Source organism: Falco rusticolus, chromosome 11, assembly GCF_015220075.1.
Source record: "Falco rusticolus isolate bFalRus1 chromosome 11, bFalRus1.pri, whole genome shotgun sequence".
Taxonomy (NCBI): domain Eukaryota; kingdom Metazoa; phylum Chordata; class Aves; order Falconiformes; family Falconidae; genus Falco; species Falco rusticolus.
The window spans coordinates 17,997,834-18,018,658 of record NC_051197.1 but is presented as its reverse complement, the minus strand read 5'-3'; the positions used below and the strand labels follow the sequence as shown (position 1 = coordinate 18,018,658).

General features: G+C 47.0%; 1 protein-coding gene across 1 annotated transcript; it reads right to left on the bottom strand.

The window, feature by feature from the left end:
* Positions 1–403: 403 nt before the first annotated feature.
* On the bottom strand, positions 404–20,030 carry LRRC8C (leucine rich repeat containing 8 VRAC subunit C). Its single transcript, XM_037404263.1, has 3 exons — positions 19,995–20,030; positions 5,169–5,310; positions 404–2,956 (listed from the first exon to the last, which is right to left on the bottom strand). Exons 2-3 carry the CDS (start codon positions 5,304–5,306, stop codon positions 686–688), a joined length of 2,409 nt encoding a protein of 802 aa, XP_037260160.1. The 5' UTR covers positions 5,307–5,310; positions 19,995–20,030; the 3' UTR covers positions 404–685.
* Between the last annotated feature and the right edge of the window lie 795 nt (positions 20,031–20,825).

Genomic DNA, 20,825 nt, shown 5'->3' with positions numbered 1-20,825 from the left:
AATCTCAGTCAGTGCCTCCTGCTCGGCGCGGTGTGCGAACGGACAGCTAGACTGAACTTGCCAAAAGGCGGTGAAGGAGTTCTGCATGCTCCCTCAGACCAGTATAAATACATAAAAGACCCTTCTACTTGCTTTGACCATCTAAGGAAACCACGTCATAAATAAAAAAGGATGGTCAACCCAGATTTCATCTTGTTAGATGCTGAACACCTTCTACTGCCAGTGAAGAAAAGACGAAACAAGGCATTCAACACCTGCAGCACCACCCGTTGAAGACCATGTCCTAAGGGATCAACAATAACAAGGAAGACAATATAATCCTCTATTAAAAATTATACAACCCAAAGCATACAGCTTAAACCCAGTTCCCCTGTCGGAATTAGGCAAAGGGAAAAAAAAAAAATCAGCAGATAAACCCATTTACTTTTACCAGTAAAAATTAAGTTACAGACACCCTTGTTCCAGGGCAAAACAAACTTAAAAAATATCTTAAAACAGTGAAAAAATACGAGGCAATTTTATTTAAAAATATATGTACTCCTTACTCCAAATGTGTTTGTACAGAAAGGATTTGTTTGAAAATGAAAAAAATCATGACAAACTAAACGCATATTTGGAGTATGCACTTTCTACAGCGTATTTGGTAGAAGCGTTATTTCTGTAAAACTGAGCAAGAGGAAGTTAGTTATTCAGCTTTCATTTGCTCCCTGACATCAGAAGGCAACGTTTCAAACAAGGTGTCCTCTACAGTGAAACCAGTCCGCTTCAGAGCTCTGCATTCTCCGAGCTCAGGTGGGAGGATTTCAAAGTGATTGCCTTTAATATCCAAATAGGAGAGGAATACCAAATTACCAATTTTAGGTGAAAGGACTGACAAGTTATTTTTCCCAATTTTCAGAGTTTTAAGTTTTTTGCAAAAGTATAGTTCATCTGGCACACTCTCCACTTTGTTGCAAGTAATGGAAAAGTACTGTAAACTCTGCAGAACTCCTATTTCAGGTGGGATAAAGCGAATGTCATTGTAAGACAAATCCAAATATCTGATTTTGTTGCATAGGAATAGGTGGGACGGAAGAACCTCTATTTTGTTATGGCTGAAGGAAAGCCGCTCGAGACTCGTGAGTTTCTTTATATGCTCTGGGATGTATGTTATACTGTTGTACCAGAGCTTTAGGATTGTCAGTTTTCGCAGATGTTGAAAACTTACTATTTCTTCGATGGATTTGAGGTTGTTTTCCTTTAGATCCAATTCCTGAAGACTGAGAAGGCTGAAAACTGCATGAGGTATGCGCTCTAAATCACAATGAACTAATTCCAGCTGTGTCAGGTTGACCATCTTCTTCAGATTGTTGAGCATCACTAACTTAGTGCCATCGTTATGGACGCACAATTTTTGCAGGTGACTTGAAACATCGACAGCAGATTGTGGGATTTTGGACAAATTACTTTTTATGTAAAGAACTTTAAGGCTTTTAAGTTCCCGAAAAGACTCCAGTGTAATGTTTTTGGAAATATCGTGACTTAGGGAGCCAATTAAATAGAGCTCTTCCAAATTTCTGAGGCCATACATCCAGTGTGGAAGTTCTCTGATGTCATCAAACTTAACGCTCAAGATCTTGAGATTCTCTTTCAGAAATGCCAAGGCAGCGCTGTGGATCTTCACAGAACACTGGTGCAATGAGAGTTCCTGGAGATTGTCCAACTGTGCAATGGTTGCTGGTATCATTACATTATTAATTATTTCAAGCTTTAATGACTGCAGCTCAGTAATTTCAAAAACTGTGTCTGGTAGTCCAGAAAGCATGAAGAGCTGTAGCTCCAAATGGCTATGGGAGTTCGTCTGCAGCCTCTGTCGCAGTTTATCGGCAGTCCACTCGTTGTTCAGGTTCAGCTGTTTCAGCTTATTTTCACTGACTTCAGATAGGAAGACAGCAAACCGCTTGGAATAGAGAGGATCATACTGATCAATCATATGAAGCATAAAAGCAAAGTCATTCTTGACATCCGGGATATCGTCAATTCCCGTCTCTTGCCGAACATATTCAAAAGAATATTCTTTCAGCGAACGGTAGAACAACCAGTATAGTGTATAAAGGCATGTGAGGCCGTAGATGCTTACAAAGCACAGGTAGCAGTAAGAAAGTTTAGAGAACAGATGTGCCATTGTGTGATTACAGCAGAAATTCTTATATCCTGTCATATCTTCAATATCAACATTACAGACTACTGTAAAATTGACTTCTGAGACAAGTGCTGTGTTGTAAGCAATAATAATCAGGAATTTAATTACCTTAAGTACAGTCTGGCGAACATACATGACATAAAGAATATCACCCTCCTCAACATGCAGTCTGAATTTCTTCACCTTTTCAAAGAGTGCTTTGGCCTGTTCACCTTCTTTCTTATCTAATGCCCCAGGTGTTCCCTTATCCACAACCAACTTCTCAGGAATTGATTTTAAAGACTGTGACTTGACCAAAGTGCCCTCAGTGCTTGGCTGGATAGTATTAGACTTGTTTATGTTGTTCTTCCTGTTATCCTTCTCTTCAGAGTCTTCCCCTGACACTTCAGATAAGGCTCTTGTTGTCCAGGGAGAATCAAAGCATTTCCCTAGTATTGAAATGAAGTGTTCGATTTTGGAGCTCGATCCAGGGAATTTGAACCAAAAGTTACTACACAGCATGAAGACCAGTGTGTGTATAAGGACAAGGTAAGGGAAGTACTTGGCATACCAGTGCAGAGCACGTTCGTAGCACACCTGATTTATAAAGCTGTATTGCTGAAGGTCCAAATCAGTCTTCAGTCCTTTCATTTCAACTGTAGCTGGAGGGGTGGATGGCTTAGGTGGAGGAAGGGGGGTTGTATCTGGGATTGTGTTAAACACATTTGAACTATTAGATTGGTTCTGGCAAGGCTGTATGCGCTTTGGAAGGCATATTATCTTGTCTTGCATGACCTGAAACACACAAAAAGATACCTCTCAAACTGATGTACAAACAAAGGTGGCAGTACCAATGGGTAGCTGTCCTTGGAGCTCCTCCAGCTGTCAGGCGTTCCTCCCCATAGCCTGCGCTATTGTTATTATTATTTTTATTATTATTATTCCTGACAAGACACTTGTTCTATATGCCAAGAACTAGGTCACCCCTTTTCATCTGTGGTTAGTTTTCCATACTTTGAGTAAGAGGGCATTGAGATAATCCAGAAAAAGGAAAAGTGTGGGTAATGCTTCCAGAAAAGATCAGGGATCTCCTGCACTGCTCTCCCCAGAAACAGACTGTTCTTGCCAGGGGTATCCACCCTGGCCACACAATATTCAGAGATAGCTTAGGCTTGAAAGCAGCATAACTGCATTCATGTGGCTGTATGCTCACACGGTGCTATCTTATCACACCAAAAATGGCTGACAAAGAGCTAACGTGGGCATACCTATGCTGGGACATTATTAATCTTCAGTAATAATAAAGACAGATAGAGATAATAGAGAATTGCCAGCATCTCTCTGTGTGTGCGCATCAATGTAATTTTTATTCAGTTTCTCATACATACACACAAAAGTCCTCATACCACATACCTCAGGGAAAAGTAGCTCTGCCCTTCTGTCCTTGAGTCTCTCTACAATGCAAAAAACCCCAACTTTCTTAATTTGGGGTGGCCATCCATGTTGAAAAACTGAGGTCAGAGTGCCTTTAGGGACCAATCACCTTTGGTTTAACTTGAAATAATAGTTCGAGTTCACTGCAAGGGTCCCCGTAAGTCTGAATTTTAAATTCTAATCTATGTGATAAACCAAGGAGCTCTGTTATTTGCCCTGAATGACAACTGCGATTATCCCTAACCAAGAATGTGTGTGTAGTGTAGATGTACTCTTTGACGTCATGGTTGTTGAAAGCACTGAATACAGGGTACGCAACAAGAGCTACCAAAATCAGATCCTCCTTGATGATCCACCCTGGTGCAGGGAGATGCTGAGATAAGACCACGTGTGTTTTGAACAATATCAGTGCCACAACTGTTGACACATCAAAAACTCCTGCAGTTTTTGTCTTTGTCTGTAAACGCTATTCAGATACACATCCTTACTTACACCCTGAATTCATACCTTTGGTAGTAAGTTGGAATAAAAAAGAAATAAAAGAAATAAAATCGCCTATTCTTTGCAGTGTTTCCACACATTATTTTCCAGTGTGCTTCACCCAATCAAGCAGGTAAACTGAAAAATAACAGATGTTCTACTTTGCATGCCTAAGCAAACACTTAGCTACTAATGCAAAATTCAGCCCTATTAAAGAGATTTTTCAACATAGACGTTGTACCCTTTCAACTGAAAATACTTGAGAACAGAGAATACAGGCAAAACTACCGTTGATTTCACATGAAATTTGGGATATATTATGTAAAAATCTTGGACCATGTAAGTAAGCAAATTCCCCTGAAATAAGAGCTCTATCAGTATGTCCCTTTAGCTCCATTTCCAAGTCATGCCAAGAAACGTGAGATCCACATTTGAACTAGTACTATAACTTTTTGTTTTTGTGGAGTCTGTCCCAAACAGTACTTTCCACTTCTTTTCAGCTTTTGCCTCTTTAGCAAAATCTAACTAACAGCAATTGATAGTAATGTCAATTGTTTATGTGTCAGCATCCTCAGAGATGCTTTGGAATGGAAGAGGCATAATATTAGTTGTGGGTGGTGTTATTAAAATAAGCGCATTCATTTCAAATCTCTTTGAAGCATAACAAGAGAAATAATATTAACATCTGCCAAATAAAGAAAAACAGAAATTACAAAACTACATTTTTCAATCTTTTCAACAGAAGAATGGTAATAAATAAGAACTGAAGTTGATTGTCTGCTTTGTTATGCCAAACTGTGGTGAAAACAGGCATCCAGGCACAAGCCAAACCAACAGCTCTTATCTTAGCTGGCACGGCTCCATCGACTCTAGCGCAACTCTGCTGATTTACAGCTGCTAAGTCTGGTCTGTGTTATTTGATGTTGCTACCTAAACAGCTTTAATCCTGGGACCAGTGAATTTTTGCTTTGTTCATGGTGAACCCAAGAGATAAAACAAGATGTGACATCATCCTTCTAAGGACCTTCCGGATTGTGGTCCTCTTTCAGCAACCCCGAGAGCACCCGCCTCGCTTCCATCCCGTTTGATTTACCTGTAATGTGCACCCAAACACACCGATCATCAGCATGGCAACAGAGAGATAGTCCGTGAACACATCCCACCAGGGCTTCAGCACTCTGAACGCCGGCTGCTGCTCCGAGAACTGGCGAAATTCGGTCACGGGAATCATCGTCCTACAAAAGAGCAAGGCCAGTGCTCAGTTTCCTGCAGCCCACACCTCTCAGTCTGTGTGAGCAAGTACTTCCGTGAGGTTTGAAAAAAAACTGCTCTGGAAATGAAACTCCCAGGATGTGGCATAAAAGTTCCCAGCTATCACCCAGGTGGTCCCTCTGACACGCCACCTCAGAACACGGATGCTGGTGCTGCCCTCCTGCAGCTCCGGTGAGGAAGGGAGGGCAGGACTGGGGTGCCATCCATTCAGGCAGGTAAATCCCTCTCTGCATTGACTCCACCTGTATCTGATGGGTCAACGAGGCCTTCTGAATCCTTGAAAAACCAGACCGTTCTGTAGATACATTCAGCTTTACACACCTTAGCCTTGATCTCAAAGGTCTGGCTAAAACACTTACCCTGTGCTCAGATTTCACAGGCCCTTTCAGCTATCATTTCATATCTTTCCGTTTTATTCATAGTGGTTTCAGGGATGCTTTGAAATATTTGTGTGCATACTCACCCAGTTTTAAATCCACCATGTTTTGAGTGCAAGTTGCTAAAGTGCTTTAGCTAACCCAAACTACAGGCAGATCAAGGGCTTTATCTTCACCTCAGATGTCTAGGCTTACATCACTACCTCCTCTGAAAAATCAGCTAATACATGAGCATGTACAGGCAAAGAAACTGATTTTAAAGCCTACGGCACATTGTGTAACTGAATCCCTGAGATCAAACCAGCACTGAAACTTCCCAGTAAGTTATGATGGAAAGATAAATTTGCATGGGAATGTAATAAAAATACTCCCAAGGGCATTTACAAACTTTGTCCTTTAACTAACATCCAAAATGCTCACCACAATCACTTCATATTACAGTAGTACTGGAAATCCATAATCTAATAATCTATATGCTGGGACCCATCAGTGTGGGTTTGGTGCCATCCAACCGTGCGCAGGCTTAGCAATGAGCACACACTTGCTGATACGCTGCCCAGGGACTTAAGGGATTCAGCTCATTCAGAGCCGGGGATCCAGCAGGGAAGGATTCAGGCCCTAATGGCTGCAATTCATCACAAGCATACAGCCATCCCAAGAATTTATAACTGACTCCCACTACACTGGGCATACCCGTGTGGAAAGACGCTCACTTTGGCACCTTCTCAGGGACTGCCGTGTGTCTGCTTGCCCAACTGACCCTCGGGAGGTACTGCAGTCTCCAAAGGCACAAGGTGACATCTGTAAATGAACTTGGGTTAGTAGCTAGGCTGGGACTTTGCAGCTTTCTGAGTGAGCAGCGTAAAAACGTCTTACCCCTTGTTCCCTGCTCCCCTCTCGCAACCCTTCTCTGTTGCTTTAAGCACTACTTGGCCAGGCAGAGGAATCTCTCTCTCAGCCTCTTGTCCTTCCAAAAGCTGTTCCCTGGGTGCATGCTACGATGCCAGATGAAATCACACATACCTCTCACACGGCTGGCAATCCCCAAGAGAAAGGCACGTTGTCCTCTACAGCACTTGCAAATTAATAGACCAACAGTGAAAACGATGGCAATGCATGCCTGACTCCATCCAACCAGGTCGGAAGCTCGGCAGCATCCATGCCACCAGGCCTGACTTGCTAGAGTGGTGGCAAGGGAATGCAGCATTCGTTATCACACTGCAGGCAGCCAGGAGCGGCAGTTCTGATTTTTGTGTTCCTGTCTTGCAAATGCTCAGCAGACCTACCAGGGAAGACATACTTCTACAGCAGAGAACAGCTGGGACAGCGCTGGGACAAACCTTTGTTGCCTTTCACTTTTATTTTGGAAATACTGATGGAAAAAACAGACCTCATAAATTAGAGGTGCCCCATGCAGCTTTAAGTACATGCCCAGCTGAAGCCGGGGAGAGAAAACCCTGCAACGGCAGCTCCCAGCAGAGCCTGAGCTGAAGAACACCTCGCGCTGATGCCTCTTCCATATCTGCATGCATTTCACATCCATTGGTAAGGAATTACCCTTCTCTTTTTTATTTCCACATCAAACGCAGGCGACTGGCAATAGCTGGTGGTAAGCTTTAAAAAATAATTTTTCTATCAAGCATTGAAAAACACAGAAAATTCTTAAAGGATACACTAATACAATTGTTAGCTACTCAGATGCCACGCAACACTCCTGCTCAAAGCTCTGTAACACATATGCCACTGTCAGCTCAGGTTTTGAGGCCAGTTAGCTGACTCGACTGCCATCGGTACACCGGAGGACACGCATCAACAGATTGCTTTAGAATCACAACATTTTATCCCATCCACCCACCTCACCCTCCCTTAATAATGGCTTATGAGTGCTTTTCCATATTGTGATGCCACAGCCTCTGGAGGTGCTGTTTGTAAGGTCTTTCCAAAAGCATAGACAATTTGAGTGTTAGGCAAGACAGAATCATGTTTCCTACAGTGCAGACTCTTGAGAAAACATTAATGTTCACACGCACCAAAACATGCGGAGACCCAACCCTTGCCAGATAGATGCTGAAGCAACTCTGTGGATCTGAGCCATGGCGTTGCAAGTCAGCAGTACTGAAACAGGGGCAGTGTCTGACAGCAGATGGAACTGGAAACTATCTTCCAAATTACTGTGCAGGGACAGCTTTCAAGACCAAAAATTAATTTGGCTGTTGCATTTGATAGGTTTCACTCTGTATTTTTAGGGGGTCTTTGTTGTATTATATACTTGCTTTATTTCTTCTAAGTGATGTGTGGGGAATTTAGATGAAGGCAGACAGTTTCTGGCACCACAAATACACGCTGCTCTGATCCCTTGTTCCCTTTAGAGGCTGCTGTTTGCCTAGTGAGACTCCTCATTAGCAGAGTGCACATACTGTTACCCTGGTTAATGGGCCAAGCAGAGGGAGACCTGCTTCTGCATACAGAGAGCCTCTGTGAGCCATGCTAGGGAACCCATCTCTGAGCGCACAAGATCTGCAGCCCAATGCCAGACATAAAAATCCGTCTGCCCTTTATGGTTTTCTTCATTGTCAAAAAAAGAAGACAAACATTACTGAATGATGGCAATAGTACCGTACATAATGGTAAATAAACCAACAACGTCTAACAACAGACAGTATTTTTTAACTTCAGGAAAAAAGACATTCACAAGAAGCTTTAAATAGAGATTGGACGTGAAGAAGTGGGATAACCGTTTTCCAGCATCCTCTGGAGAAACCCTATAGCTTCTCCCCTTGCTGCACTAGCAATAAAGAAAAAATGCTGGAAAGCAGCGCAGAGAAGCCTAGGCTTACCAGTGCTTCTGGTATGTGCACACAGAACAGAATGACACAAAATCACTTTTTATTTGTCTCCCTCTTCCCTCTAGCTTCTTTCCCATCCTGGCCTGTCCAGTGACTGAAAGGACATCTATCAGCAGTGGCTCTGATGCCTCCGAAAAGATAGAGCAGGTCCATGTGGCTCAGAGCAATCCTGAAACCCCTCTCCTGGCTGTGGCCAGAGTCCGGCTCTTCCCCACTGTTAATCTAAAGCCGAACCACTGCTAGACCCATAGCCACGCACAAACCAGATCTGTACAAAATAAAGTGATTCAGTCAATCAGGAATTTAAACAAATCCTAACAGGGATGCTAAAAAGTCACACTGCAGCCCAAATCACAGCAATCTCTGGGACAGCACAACATCTACTGCAGATTTTTATCTCTTCTTATAACAAAGAGATAGAAGAAAAGGAGTTGAACATTTGAGCTGGTGAAAACTGAGACAGTATTACTAATTTCAGTTCACTCACATGCAAAATACTATTTAATGGCACAATACATCGTAGCTGAAATGTGGGGTCTGACTTACGTTAAATGCTATTCTAACCTACTTTAGGAAACACTGAATTCTAAACACTGGATTATTTTTTCAATTAAAATCAGAACTTGCTCTTGTTTTTCTCTCTTGCATTTCTAATAAACCTCAGTCTCTAGAGAAATGAAAACCGTACATGAGATAAATCATCTGGTATTCAGCTACCAGAAGGAAATAAAAAAGGAACTTGGATTAAAAAAAAGTTGTACAGGCTGTTAAGCAGTGCTGCAGAAAAGAGCTGAGGATTTGCCAAATTAAATAAAAAGCAAACGCACAAACAACCCCCCCCAAAAGTGAAAGGAGAGAAATTAGTGGGGATTTTTATTATTATTTCAAAATTTCTAGGAAATGCAGAAATCTTGATGAGTTAAAATGAATACGTGATAGTAAGATTAAACACTGGAATCCAGGTACAACGAAGGTGTGATATTTCCTCCAGCAGAAAAACTAACTACAGGAATCGGCTAATGCACAGGTGATTAGGCGCAAGACATGACAACTTAATGTGACCTAAAAGAGCTAAGGAGAATAAACAGATCCAAGTCAGAGAAAAAAGTATTGGAAACAAATTAGACTTAATAAATGAAGAGATCTAACCAAAGGATGACTGTGAAATGGCCACACCATGGAGCAAGCCAGCTTCTCTGCAATCGGCCTTCAGCAGAGGAAACAAAGGAAAGTGGTGGGGATAGTTCGGAAGTAATGATGGCTCTTGCCAGTGTGGCTAAAGAGAAAAATGAGTACATTTTACAAATTGGGCAATCCGTGTGATATGCACTGCAGGATATAAAGAAAATTAATTAACTTCTGCCCACTGGTGACTCAGAGGACGCTGGGGCAGGCAACCCGGGGGGTTTCTGTGCTGTGGGACCACCTTTGGGGCACTGGTGCCCTCGGGGCCAGGTGCCAGCAGGGCGTCTGTGCAAACGGGCGCAGAGACGCTGATGAGCAGTTTCCAGCCATAGCTGTAGCTACCCTACCTCCACCAGTGACAGCAACCCAACGGACTGGGCCTCCCCAGCCACGGCACAGCACTGCCACGGTGCCAGCTGTCAGACAGCGCCAGCAAAGCCTCAGCCCGATGCACCGCAGGCGGGCACTGCGCGCTGCTCCCTGCGGCTTTGTGCCCACCGAACCTCTGTGACAGCCTCGCGAGCAGCGTGAGGGACCCCCGTCAGAGGCAGGGCCCACCGTGCCAGACGGGCAAACACATGGGGACACTCAAGTTTATATACTCAACCTGTCTGAGGTGTGCGTGATACACCCCCTCATCAAGCTGCATTCATCTTGCATCTTGAGAGAGGCTTTACGAAGAAAAAACATATTAATACTCAGAGAAGTGCCGCCCTGGTACAGCCCTGAACAAAACTGCTTTTGGCTTCTAGCAGCTTCCAGGTCCCACGCTCCAGCTATTGCTAGGTGATGGCTGCTATTTTTAAGCAGATTCTCACGGAGTAACTTCATTTTATGGAGCATAACGGCGCGGGTGGACACGAGCCCTCAGCAGAGCCGGAGGGCTCACTGCCGGGGAGCGCTCTGCCACGGGTGAGAACTGCTGCGCCGCTCCCGCTCTGCCCCACCTCGGCTGTCAAGGCACTGCTCGTAGAGACACAGTCCTTAAAAAGCAGCACGCTGAGTGACACAGGAAGGGATAACTGGGAGGCCCTCCCTTTACCTCACCGGCGGCAGGCCCGCTAGCACGCACAGCCCAGCGAGGCAGGCCCCCCGCAGCTCCCACCGCCCAGGCAAGATGGCCGCCAGGCCGCCTGTGCCGCGTGGTTGGGAATGCCGCCGCCGGCCTGTGCCTTACACAGGCAACGCTCGGCATCGCCCGCCGCCAGCGGCCAGCCCATGCCCCAGCTACAGCCTCTGGCCAGGCAAAGCCCAAAGGCCTGTCCCCACGCTTTGCCAGCCCTCATGCAACAGAAAGACGGCGGCGGCGCTGCTGCGTGGGCTGTAAGCGGGAGGCCAGGACTTGCCAGAGCTGCCTTTGCCAAGCTACAGGTGTTATGCACCAGAAGTCAAGCCCTCTGTTACTTTACCCTTCCAGCAGTGGTTACTCAATAATGTTGCCATGCGCTGAAGCAATCACTTGCCTGTTTTAGGGGAATAACCACAGCTGCACAGCAGAAGCGGGGGCCCTGGGTTCCGGGCAGGCAATTAACATCCAGGATTTATTGGTTCAGTAGGGACAGGGTATGAATAACCCACCAGAGGGAAAAAGGAGGAGGCACACAGCAGGATGCGAGAGACAACACTGCAGAAATAGTGATGTTTACAACCGGGAAGCATAAAAAGCTGGTGAGATTTCTTAAGCTGATCAGAAGAGATGTATACGTGATTAGCCAGCTGACATTTAACCACATTTCCTTGACATTGCACCAACTCTCCCTGGATGTAGGGCCACCACAACTTCCTGAGAGCGGCGCAGAGTCCAAGCAAGTCCCAGATGCTATGGACATGGCCCTGACCCGCCCCGCAGGGAAGGAGCTTCCCCATTGGCACGAGGGGCCTTGGGCTGGTGGCTGCAGGGCCACCACCACAGCCCAGCTTGAGTACACCAGGAAGGGTCAAGGCTGAGATGTCCTCAAGAGACAACTCAGGCTGGGACTGCTTGGTCTTTCACATCAGAGATGTACCGAAAGGAGAAAGTGCTGGGCTAGGCAAAACCCGCCCTCCTGGCCGTTTTAAACATACTGCATGTGCTAGGATAAATTATGAAATGCCTTTTGGGAATAGTGCTGCAAGTAGGTCTCTGGGTTGGTTCCCATGCATAATTTATTGCATATTAATCTTCATTAAAGGAACAAGGCACAACACACATTTAACACACAACAAGCCTATGATCGGGTAGCAGGGACTCAGCAGAGCCTGAGTGCTGCAGGCTGCCTGAGCAGGGGCTGTGCTCCAGGGGCTTCTGCTTTACACAGGACATGGCACTGCATGCCCTGAACACCACAGCCCGCTGTCCTTGGTCATAAACATTTGTACCTCTGCATAAATACCATGAAGTTGCTTTTCAGGTGGTTCTGTGCTGTCTGGCCTCAGCCACCTTGGGCCAGGAGCTGATGTTAAGCTAAAGCGCTTCTCAGCACAGTGCCCGAGGTTGCACCAAAAAGCAGAATTTGGCATTCTTATTTTACCTGACTGGGAACTGCACACTGAGACAGTAAAATAAGCAGGGACAAGGGAGTTTTGCGGCTAGGTTCATCATGACGTATTCTTAAGTACCCAATTTAAGCAAAATCACTGGTCTATGCAGAGCCCCAGAGCTTAGGGCCACAGTCTCCTTCCTCTAGCCGGGGCTGACAGGCTCAGCCTGGCACAAAAATGGCTTGGTACTACCATCATCAGTCATATTTTCTGGTGATTATAACTTCGCTAAATTTGTATTTTTGTGTGGGATTGAGTTCCCAAAATGACAGTACGGGAAACCCTGCCTAATCTAAAACAAAATTTAAATTAAGATCTAGCCAGCAATTGTTCAAATAATTTCCACAAACAAGCTCAGGGAAACAAAAAACCTGCAGTCTTTTTATTTTAAAGCTTCCAGACCCTCCCATGCCCCAAAATGTTCCCTGTGTATTGAGGACACGGTTTTTACTGCAGCGTGAACAGCTGCCCACAGCTGGCTAATTCATAAATCTTTGCAAACTGTGGTTTTGCATACGTCCCTTGCTCTCAGCAGCTGAACACTTCATCTTCAGCTCCTGGCACTGCCCATGCTGGCACCACAGATCACAGATAACAAACCTGCTTCACTTCATCACGTAAACAAGAGAGGACTAAAAGTGGACCCAGGGACAACGCACCAAGTCTGGAAAACTGAGATTAGATTTAGGGGAAATAAGATGATAAGGGCTGGAATTAGCAACTCCTAATTCCCAAGATGTTAATGTTCCATCCTTATCTGTGTATTCTCACACACATTATACACACAGTGAAATAACATCTGAACTACTCTGACATGCAGTTTGGTAATTATCTTGCTATATGTTTGCACTGACCAAAATGTACAGTGTTTTGGTAAGTGTAGGTGCTTGGTCAGCTCCCATGTAACATACAATAATACCTCTGCTACCAATTTCTCCCTGTATTTGAGGCATTTCAGGAGACGTTTCCCTGCTAGGCCTTACATACATTAGCATTTCATGTAATATAAAATTTAATTAAACAAACAAACAAACATAAATTTTAAATTCAGTAGAAAAACTCCTTTGAATGCTGGCTATTTGGGAGTATACCGAAAAACCATCACATTGCTGCTTTTTCAAACATGATGGGTTACTTTTTGTTCCACTGACTATAAAGGAGATTTTCACAGGAAGAAATACCATCATTCTGAAGTAAGAAATACAAACAAATGATGTTGCCGCTTAAACATAAATCCCACGTTAAGGAACAGGAAAGCCATTAAAAACAAACCATTTGCATCCAAACAGTTATTTTTAAAAGTCCGCGTGTTTACTGTATTTTCAAACAAATTCATCTTCTTGGGGCTGAGGCTGGCAAGGAAACGTGGCCTTAAGGAACAACAGCGTGAGTCAGGAGTCCCCACTGGGACCCGGCCGTGGGCTCACTGTGCTCCTGCTTTGGGCACACTACACTGACCCACCATGCCACCACTTCTCCAGATGCAAAACAGAAAGGCATCTACTTTCTTTACCACCTTTGGTGGGAAATATGAATGAACAGCACTACAAAATCGTAACACGCTGCTTTTTCCAGTTCTCTGCAACGGTTGAGTCTAAACCAATAGCATGTCAAAACTTCCCTGAGAAGCCACAGGAGTCAGTTTTATTTCATACTACACATTACCAAAATTACGTGCCACAGTTGGTATTAGTTTGTACTAATGAGTCTGGGGAGCAAGACAAAATACAATCAGCCCACAGAAGACATTATTCCAGCACCAACAGTTTGATTGTTCTATAAAACATGTGCAACCCATGCAGTTTGCACAGGTTTGCCAATGCAGATGAAAGCAGGCTGGCCACGACCGGGCTGTCCCCTGCTGACAGCTGTTTGGCATAGAAATGGGGTGCCATTTCCAGGTGCACTGACTGGAGAAGGCTAGGCTGTGCCACCTGAACTCCAGCAGAGTCACAACCCAGCTACTGGAAAAATGCCCTCCGTCATGCTAACTGCCACAACTGAGCTTCCCCAATGCCCTGGCTGTGCAGGTCTGCAACCGTGGGCAAGACTCTAATGAATCACTGGGGATTTAGTTGCTTGAGAAAACTGAAAAGGGTGTAAGGTCCAGAAACTTGCTGAACACCCAGACCTTTTCCATTCTCTCCCCCGCCTCCAGTTACTGAGGCCCACACTGCAAGCATCCAGCATACATTTAGGTTCCGGCTGCCCCTCTGCCAACACCCAGGAGGGAGTGTGGTGGATTCGGAGGTGGCAGTGAATCACCCACTCTGCTGGTGGTACCGTCTGCTGTGACAGTGGAAGCTCAAAGGCCTGATTCCAGAACTTGGAGGAGATGTAAGGGATAGAAAGAGGAGATAAAAAGGACATAAAGAGGAAGTAACTTTAATGAACTGCATTTCAAAATGTGCTGCAATTTCCACCTACACATACAGTAAGTGCTGCCTTGGTGACAGATCCCAGACAATAACTTTGTTGTTTGTTTCAATTGAGTCATAGTACTTTTTCATGTATTACACACCAAGAAGACTTCCTATTGACAGCAGTGCTTTGACTTCAACTTGGTTGGACTGAATTAAAAAAAAAATGTTCAGGGCCAGATTCTGGCAGATAAAGTCTCAGTGAAATCAACAGGAGTTCTTTCTGTGCCAAGCACGTGGGCCTGTGTGGAGATTTGGCTTTGCTGAACTATTTGTCCAAACCTAAAGAAAAGTACACTCTACACATTTCCATGTCAAAGACTACTTCAAAGGCAATACTTACCATTTTTTAGCTCTGGGAGTAACATTCTTACTTTATCAGGGCTATCACTCAAGCTGCCGACCCTCTTTCCAGAGCTGCAAAATGTTCTTAATGTGAGCGAAAACCTTTAACAGCAAACCAAAGCACTGAGCAAGAAACTATCCAATAAGTGGTATGTATATTAGTACTCCTGAAAACATGTCTAGATGATTGAGAAAAGTAAACTTGCATTAAGTTTTAATCAAAGTTACACCACATTTTCCACAAATGCTTATTTAACGTATTCAGGTAATGAAGACAGAAACAATGCTGTAGAATGTCATAGGACAGACAATATTACACAAACCAGTGCCATTCATTGTCAAAGGAATAGTCAGGGGCCTCAGGCTAAGTCAAGTGCTCATAATAAAAAAAAAAAAATGTTCAGCTGATATAATTAAAAATTAATTCCTAATTGGGACAGGAAGCACAAAGGGTCCATTCTGAGTCTTAAGCAGCTCAACCATCTGAAAAGTTAGTGAAAAACTTTTTATGCAGTGATTGAGCCAGAAACATTAAAGAAATGCCTGTTTCCACAATTTGTGAGACTTTTTCACATAAAGGATCTTTTCTGTTGCTGCTTGCATACTACACAAGAGAGCCTTCTAAACTTTGTGATAGTCTCCTAAAACACGGATCCTAAAATACCTGGGTAAGCATACAGGTATTCTCAGCCTGAACCACAGCTGATGAATTTTCTTCCCTCAAACCATCTTTTGTGACATCCCCAACAGTAAAAATAAAGCTCACAGTTTCATCCATACTCCTGAAAGAATAAGAAAGACTAACAGAGATAAATGGAAGCACACAGAATGGATGTGATCTACACATGCTTGAAGATAAACACGGACAGGCACAGAATCAGAATCCTCATACAGTAAGATGACTTTTAAAGATCGTAACTTCAGAGATGTGGAAAACCAGAGCTATCTGCCTAAATTCTCTATTGAACTTTCTCAGTGCAGTGTCCAGCCAATGCTCACCACACAGGGATTAGCTCTAAACTTGTCCCACCAAGAAGTCTGTTGCTGCATCATAAAACAGAAATAAAGGCTGTTTCCACCAAGCCTAAACTTTGTGATATCAAAGCAGTTGCTGGGGGGGGGTTTCCAACCACACTATAGCAGGTGTGCAGGTCTTTCAAATTATGTTGTCATGAGTAAATGATGGCAAAGAGCAAATACTGGTTTTAATCACACTACACTTCAGAAAGGGCTTATCTGACAATATTGTCTGTGAACACCCACGAAAACTATCTCACCCCTGAGACAGCTCATCAAGCATTCACATGGACTGGAAAATGGGATCTCTAACGGTGCTCGCTTAGAACACCAAACCTGCTTTCTGACAGCAACCTGCGCTTCTGAGCTGTAGCATTCTGCTGTAAACCACACGTGCATCAGGATCTTACACCACTGCATGCTGAGGGCAGGGCTTGATCTGTGCTCTGCTTCACTGTACGCTCCAGAGCAATCGATTAATCCAAGCTCCCACATTGCTTTCAGCGATGAGTAAATAAAATTGGAAACGTTCTCAGCACTTCAGCAGTCTTATTGCTGGTTTGTTTAATTCTGGGTTCCCATCAATACCAAATCACTATGTGCTCTTGCCACTGAAGGGAGACATGAGCTAGCGTCTCCATTTTCAGCAGATCGTTGTTTAGGCCAGGATCTGAAGTTGATATAAAAGGCTGGATGTTGCTCACCTGAAAGTCAATGGAAAAGTTAAAGTTTATTTCGACAAAGAGAGGAATGGATTTTCAATGCTGCTCTACAGGACCAAATGCTTTCACATATGCTAGTTCAAATTAGTGGAACTTTGTATGCTTGCTGTGACAGCAGCGTTAGCAGCTTTCCATGGAGAACAGTGCCATTCTGCACTTCAGCAGAGCCCTTCGGTTTACTTTAAACCCAAGCAAAAACATGCACTGTATCTTAATGCAGGAGTCTCCCAAACAAATGGAAAATGTGCAAAGCACATGCATGGTACCATGCTATGTTTTACAAATCTGACCTGATCAAACACTATTGTAAATGAGTCCTTCACTGGCGATGGAAACAGAGTGCACACAACCTCCATACTGGAAAAAAATGCCGAAAAAACCCATCCTGGTCCAAGCCTACAGCTCTCTGGATAATATAGTTGTAAAGTTTATGGTGTGTCTGATTAGCTGCTTGTGTCAGGCACTAAAATGTAAAATTAATACAGTGCAGGAAAGATGACCCAGGCTCTGTCAGGTTTAAAGACAGCTCTAAGACGCTTTGCCTGCCTGGGGATGGGAAGACAGAGGTGCCTGCCCTGTATGATGAATGAAAGCAATGGAGCAAATGGCACACTGGCACATGCCCGAGAAGGTGCATCAAACCTAGCACCTTCCTAGTGGGAAAGCGATCTTAGAAACAAAACCCCCAAGTCATTGCACTATAGCTTGAATCCGCATCAGAGTTTTGTCGCACAAAATCCCTGGGCAAACAGCTGAAGGATGAAGGAGAGAGTAAAGTTATGTTGAGCATGTGAAATCCAACACTTGTTAACATTCTTCTGACAAATCATTTTGGAAGGAGAATGGCTTCTTTGCTTTACTAAGTAAGGTTTTAAGAGAAGTATTTTGGGGCTCTCTTACCCCCACCCCGAAGTAAATTGTTTCATTTTCAGGGTTTTCTTTAACATTTAGTCCCTCCCCTTCCCTTCACAACTCTGTGACAATGAGGACAGTATCTTCGCACTAAATTTTCTCAAAAAGGGAAAAAACCTGTAAAATTAAACTCCAGCTTCTGTTACTGTGAATTGTTTGGGCAGTAATCGAATTATTTTTTTTTTTTTACTTCCCACAGCATTGAAAGAGGCTTGGGCTGGGAAGTGCCTTTCTGGTGATGAATAGAGGCCACTTCAACCAGTCGCTACTGAGGTCAATGGACAATCGGGGGAACTGCTCCTCCCAGCACTCTCTGACCCAATTCCTTATTTTGGGTCTTACTGTGTGGTCACCCTGGCGCTGAGGCCACCTGAACATTGTTTAACCCTCTCCATTTCCCAGCCCGGATGCCTCCCCCCTCCCAGTTAGAGCCCCTTATTGTGAGCCTCAAAAACCAGATACCGAGGTGAGGTGGGATGCGGCTGCCTCAGGAAATCAACTCGAACTGGTACAGGAACTAAACTGCAAGATAGCACCAAGCGCCGAGGCAAGGAACTTGTGCGAAGAATTCAGCAGTCTGATTTCACTCTTCACAGACAGCCAGCGCTGGCCTTTTCCAACACCAGGCACACAAAGTAGCTAGACTTTTAGGCTTCCCATCAGAAAGTTTCTTTCCAAAACTGCTTACAAGAGTAACTAATAACAAAAAACCCACAGAATTTTATTACGGTAAAACCTCCAGCGGGGCCTGTTAGTACTCAGACTGGAGGAAAACGGCATCACGGCTGCCACACATTTAGCAAACTCAGAATGCAACTCTAAAAGGAAATGATTCAGAAACCACAGGTGCTCAGCACCAGGCTGCTGTGCCTCGCTGGCAGCCCCTGGGCACCGGCACTTGCGAGACTGCAGGAATCCAAGGCCAGGTTAAAATTAGGAATCAGCTCGGAACCGCGCTCAGCCCGGCTCTCGATACTGAACTGCACCATGGTGGCAAACAGGTATTTCCAGGAGAAGAGTGAGCCCAGGGGAGTCCCCACTGCTTTCATCATGCCCAAAAGAAAAGTTACAGGACATCTAATGCACCAGGGGGGAGGGGGAATGTGCATATCTGGTTAAACTGGAGAGATTTATTTCCAACGTTGCCATCTCTTTCTGCACTACCTTGCGAAGCACCTTTCTGCCTGTCCAGTTTTTTACAGCATCATTGGAGCCTACAGTGCTCTGTGGGAGCAAAATCACACACGCTTTCAGACTTCAGACAGCAGTGCCTTCAGACAGCACTGCTCCTAATACTGAGCCTTTCCTCACAGAAAGTCCTTACTCCAAAAGTAAAAAAAAATATATACAAAAATTCAAAAAGGCAAGCCATAACGCATGTCCTTATCTGTGCAATAAAATTCCTCACTTCCAAATGTTTCCATCCTAACGAAATGCTAGCAGGACACATTCGGCAGCCTTCATAAGCCTCTCGTTTTGCTTGGTCAACTCTTTCCAGTGAACTGGACAAACTGCATTTCGTGAATAATGAACAAAACCGCCCATCACACTGCGACAAGGCAGGGCTGGTTTTAAACCGATTTAAAATCAGGACTGGCGGGGAGGGTTTAAATCTCTTCCAAAACGGGGCCCCGAACGGCGGCGGCTGGCAGCGCGGCGGGGACCCTCCGGGGCAGGGGGACGCGGCGCAGCCCCCGCGGCGGGACCGGCCGCGCTCCCGCACCCGCTGCCCGACGCGCCCGCAGCCTCCCCGGCCACGCGCTGCTTCGCCACGGAAATTTGCGGGGAAAACACCACCAAAGGCTTCCCTGGAGCCGCCCGTCTACACGGCGGCCGTTCGCGCCCCCCCCCCCCCCCCCCGCGCCAACCCCGCTCCCGGGAAGCCCCGCTTGGATCCAGGCCGCCGCCCCGCGGGGCACCCCGCGCCCGCCCGAGCGCCGCGGCCCGGCAGCGGGGGGAGCCCGCCCGGCAGGGGATGGGGGGGCGGGCAGGGGGGCTGCCGCGGCCTCTTCCCGGCGCCCCTCGGCGGGGGGGGGGGGCAGGCGCCGGCGACCGCGGTTAAAGTTTGGCTCCCGCGGCGCTGCCCAGGGAGGGGGCGGCACCGCCGATGGTGCCGGCGGGCAGAGCGGCGCCGCCGCTGCCCGGGCCGGGCCTCTTCCCCCCAGAGGGGCGCAGCGCTGGGCTGCGGCGGCTCCGTCCCCGCGCGGCCCCCCAGCCCCCTCCCCGCGGCGATGCCCCGATGCCCCGGCCCCCGGTGCGGGCGGCGGCCCGGGCAGAGGCAGGCCGGGCGCGGCAGCGCCTACCTGGTGCGCGGCCGGGCGGGGGGCGCGGGGTCACGGGCGGCGGCGGCCGGGCGGCAGCGCGATCATGCCGCGGCGGCGCGGGGCTGAGCGCGGCGGGCAGGGCCGGGCCGGGCCGGGCCGGGCGGGGCGGGGAGGCGAGGCCGCCCGCAGCCGCGCTCCGCCCGCCGCCGCTCCGCCCCCGCCGCCGCGGGGCCACGTCTCCGGTCTGACGCACGCGGCGGCGGCCCGGGGGCGTCGGTCGGGTCGGGCCGGGCCGGGCCGGGCCGGGCCGGGCAGCCCCCCCTGACGGCGGCGCTCCGGGCGTGCCGCCCCGCAGGCCCGGCCGCGGCGGGCGGGACAGCCGCGCTCCGCCCGCCCCCGCAGGCCGGGCGGGAGGGGGCCGCTAACGGTAACCGAGAGCCGAGGCCTCCGGGGGGGCCGCGGCGCCCCCGGCCGGAGCTGCGAGGCGGGGTCTGGCCGCACAAGCGCGGCGCGGTCCGCCGGGGCCGGGGGCTGTTCGCCCTCCGCAGCGGGCAGCGGGAGCGGCGGCCTCGGCCCGCGGCTGGAGGCGGCGGCAGGCGCGGGCACGGGGGGACCGCGACCCCGGCGCGCGGGGCCGCGGGGGGCTGTAACGGGACGAGGCTGCGGAGCGCCCGGGGTTGCACTGACAATAGAAAAGCGTCTCAGAGTGACAATTGGAAACACAAACTTCTGGCCCGGCAGTTCAAACAGCGCAGGCTGAAAACTGCTGCTGAAAGCCACCACATACTGGAAAGGTCTTCTGTCCAGCGTTTCCAAGAAAGATTGACATCTCTGGTGGAACGAAGAGATGGGACAGATTCTGGATCAGAG

Bases quoted from the DNA above. Each gene is read 5' to 3' on its own strand.
- LRRC8C (XM_037404263.1), bottom strand. From the start codon at position 5,306: ATGATTCCCGTGACCGAATTTCGCCAGTTCTCGGAGCAGCAGCCGGCG. The intron at 2,957-5,168 runs GTAAATCAAACG...TGTGTGTTTCAG, and splicing joins TGTTTGGGTGCACATTACAG to GTCATGCAAGACAAGATAAT.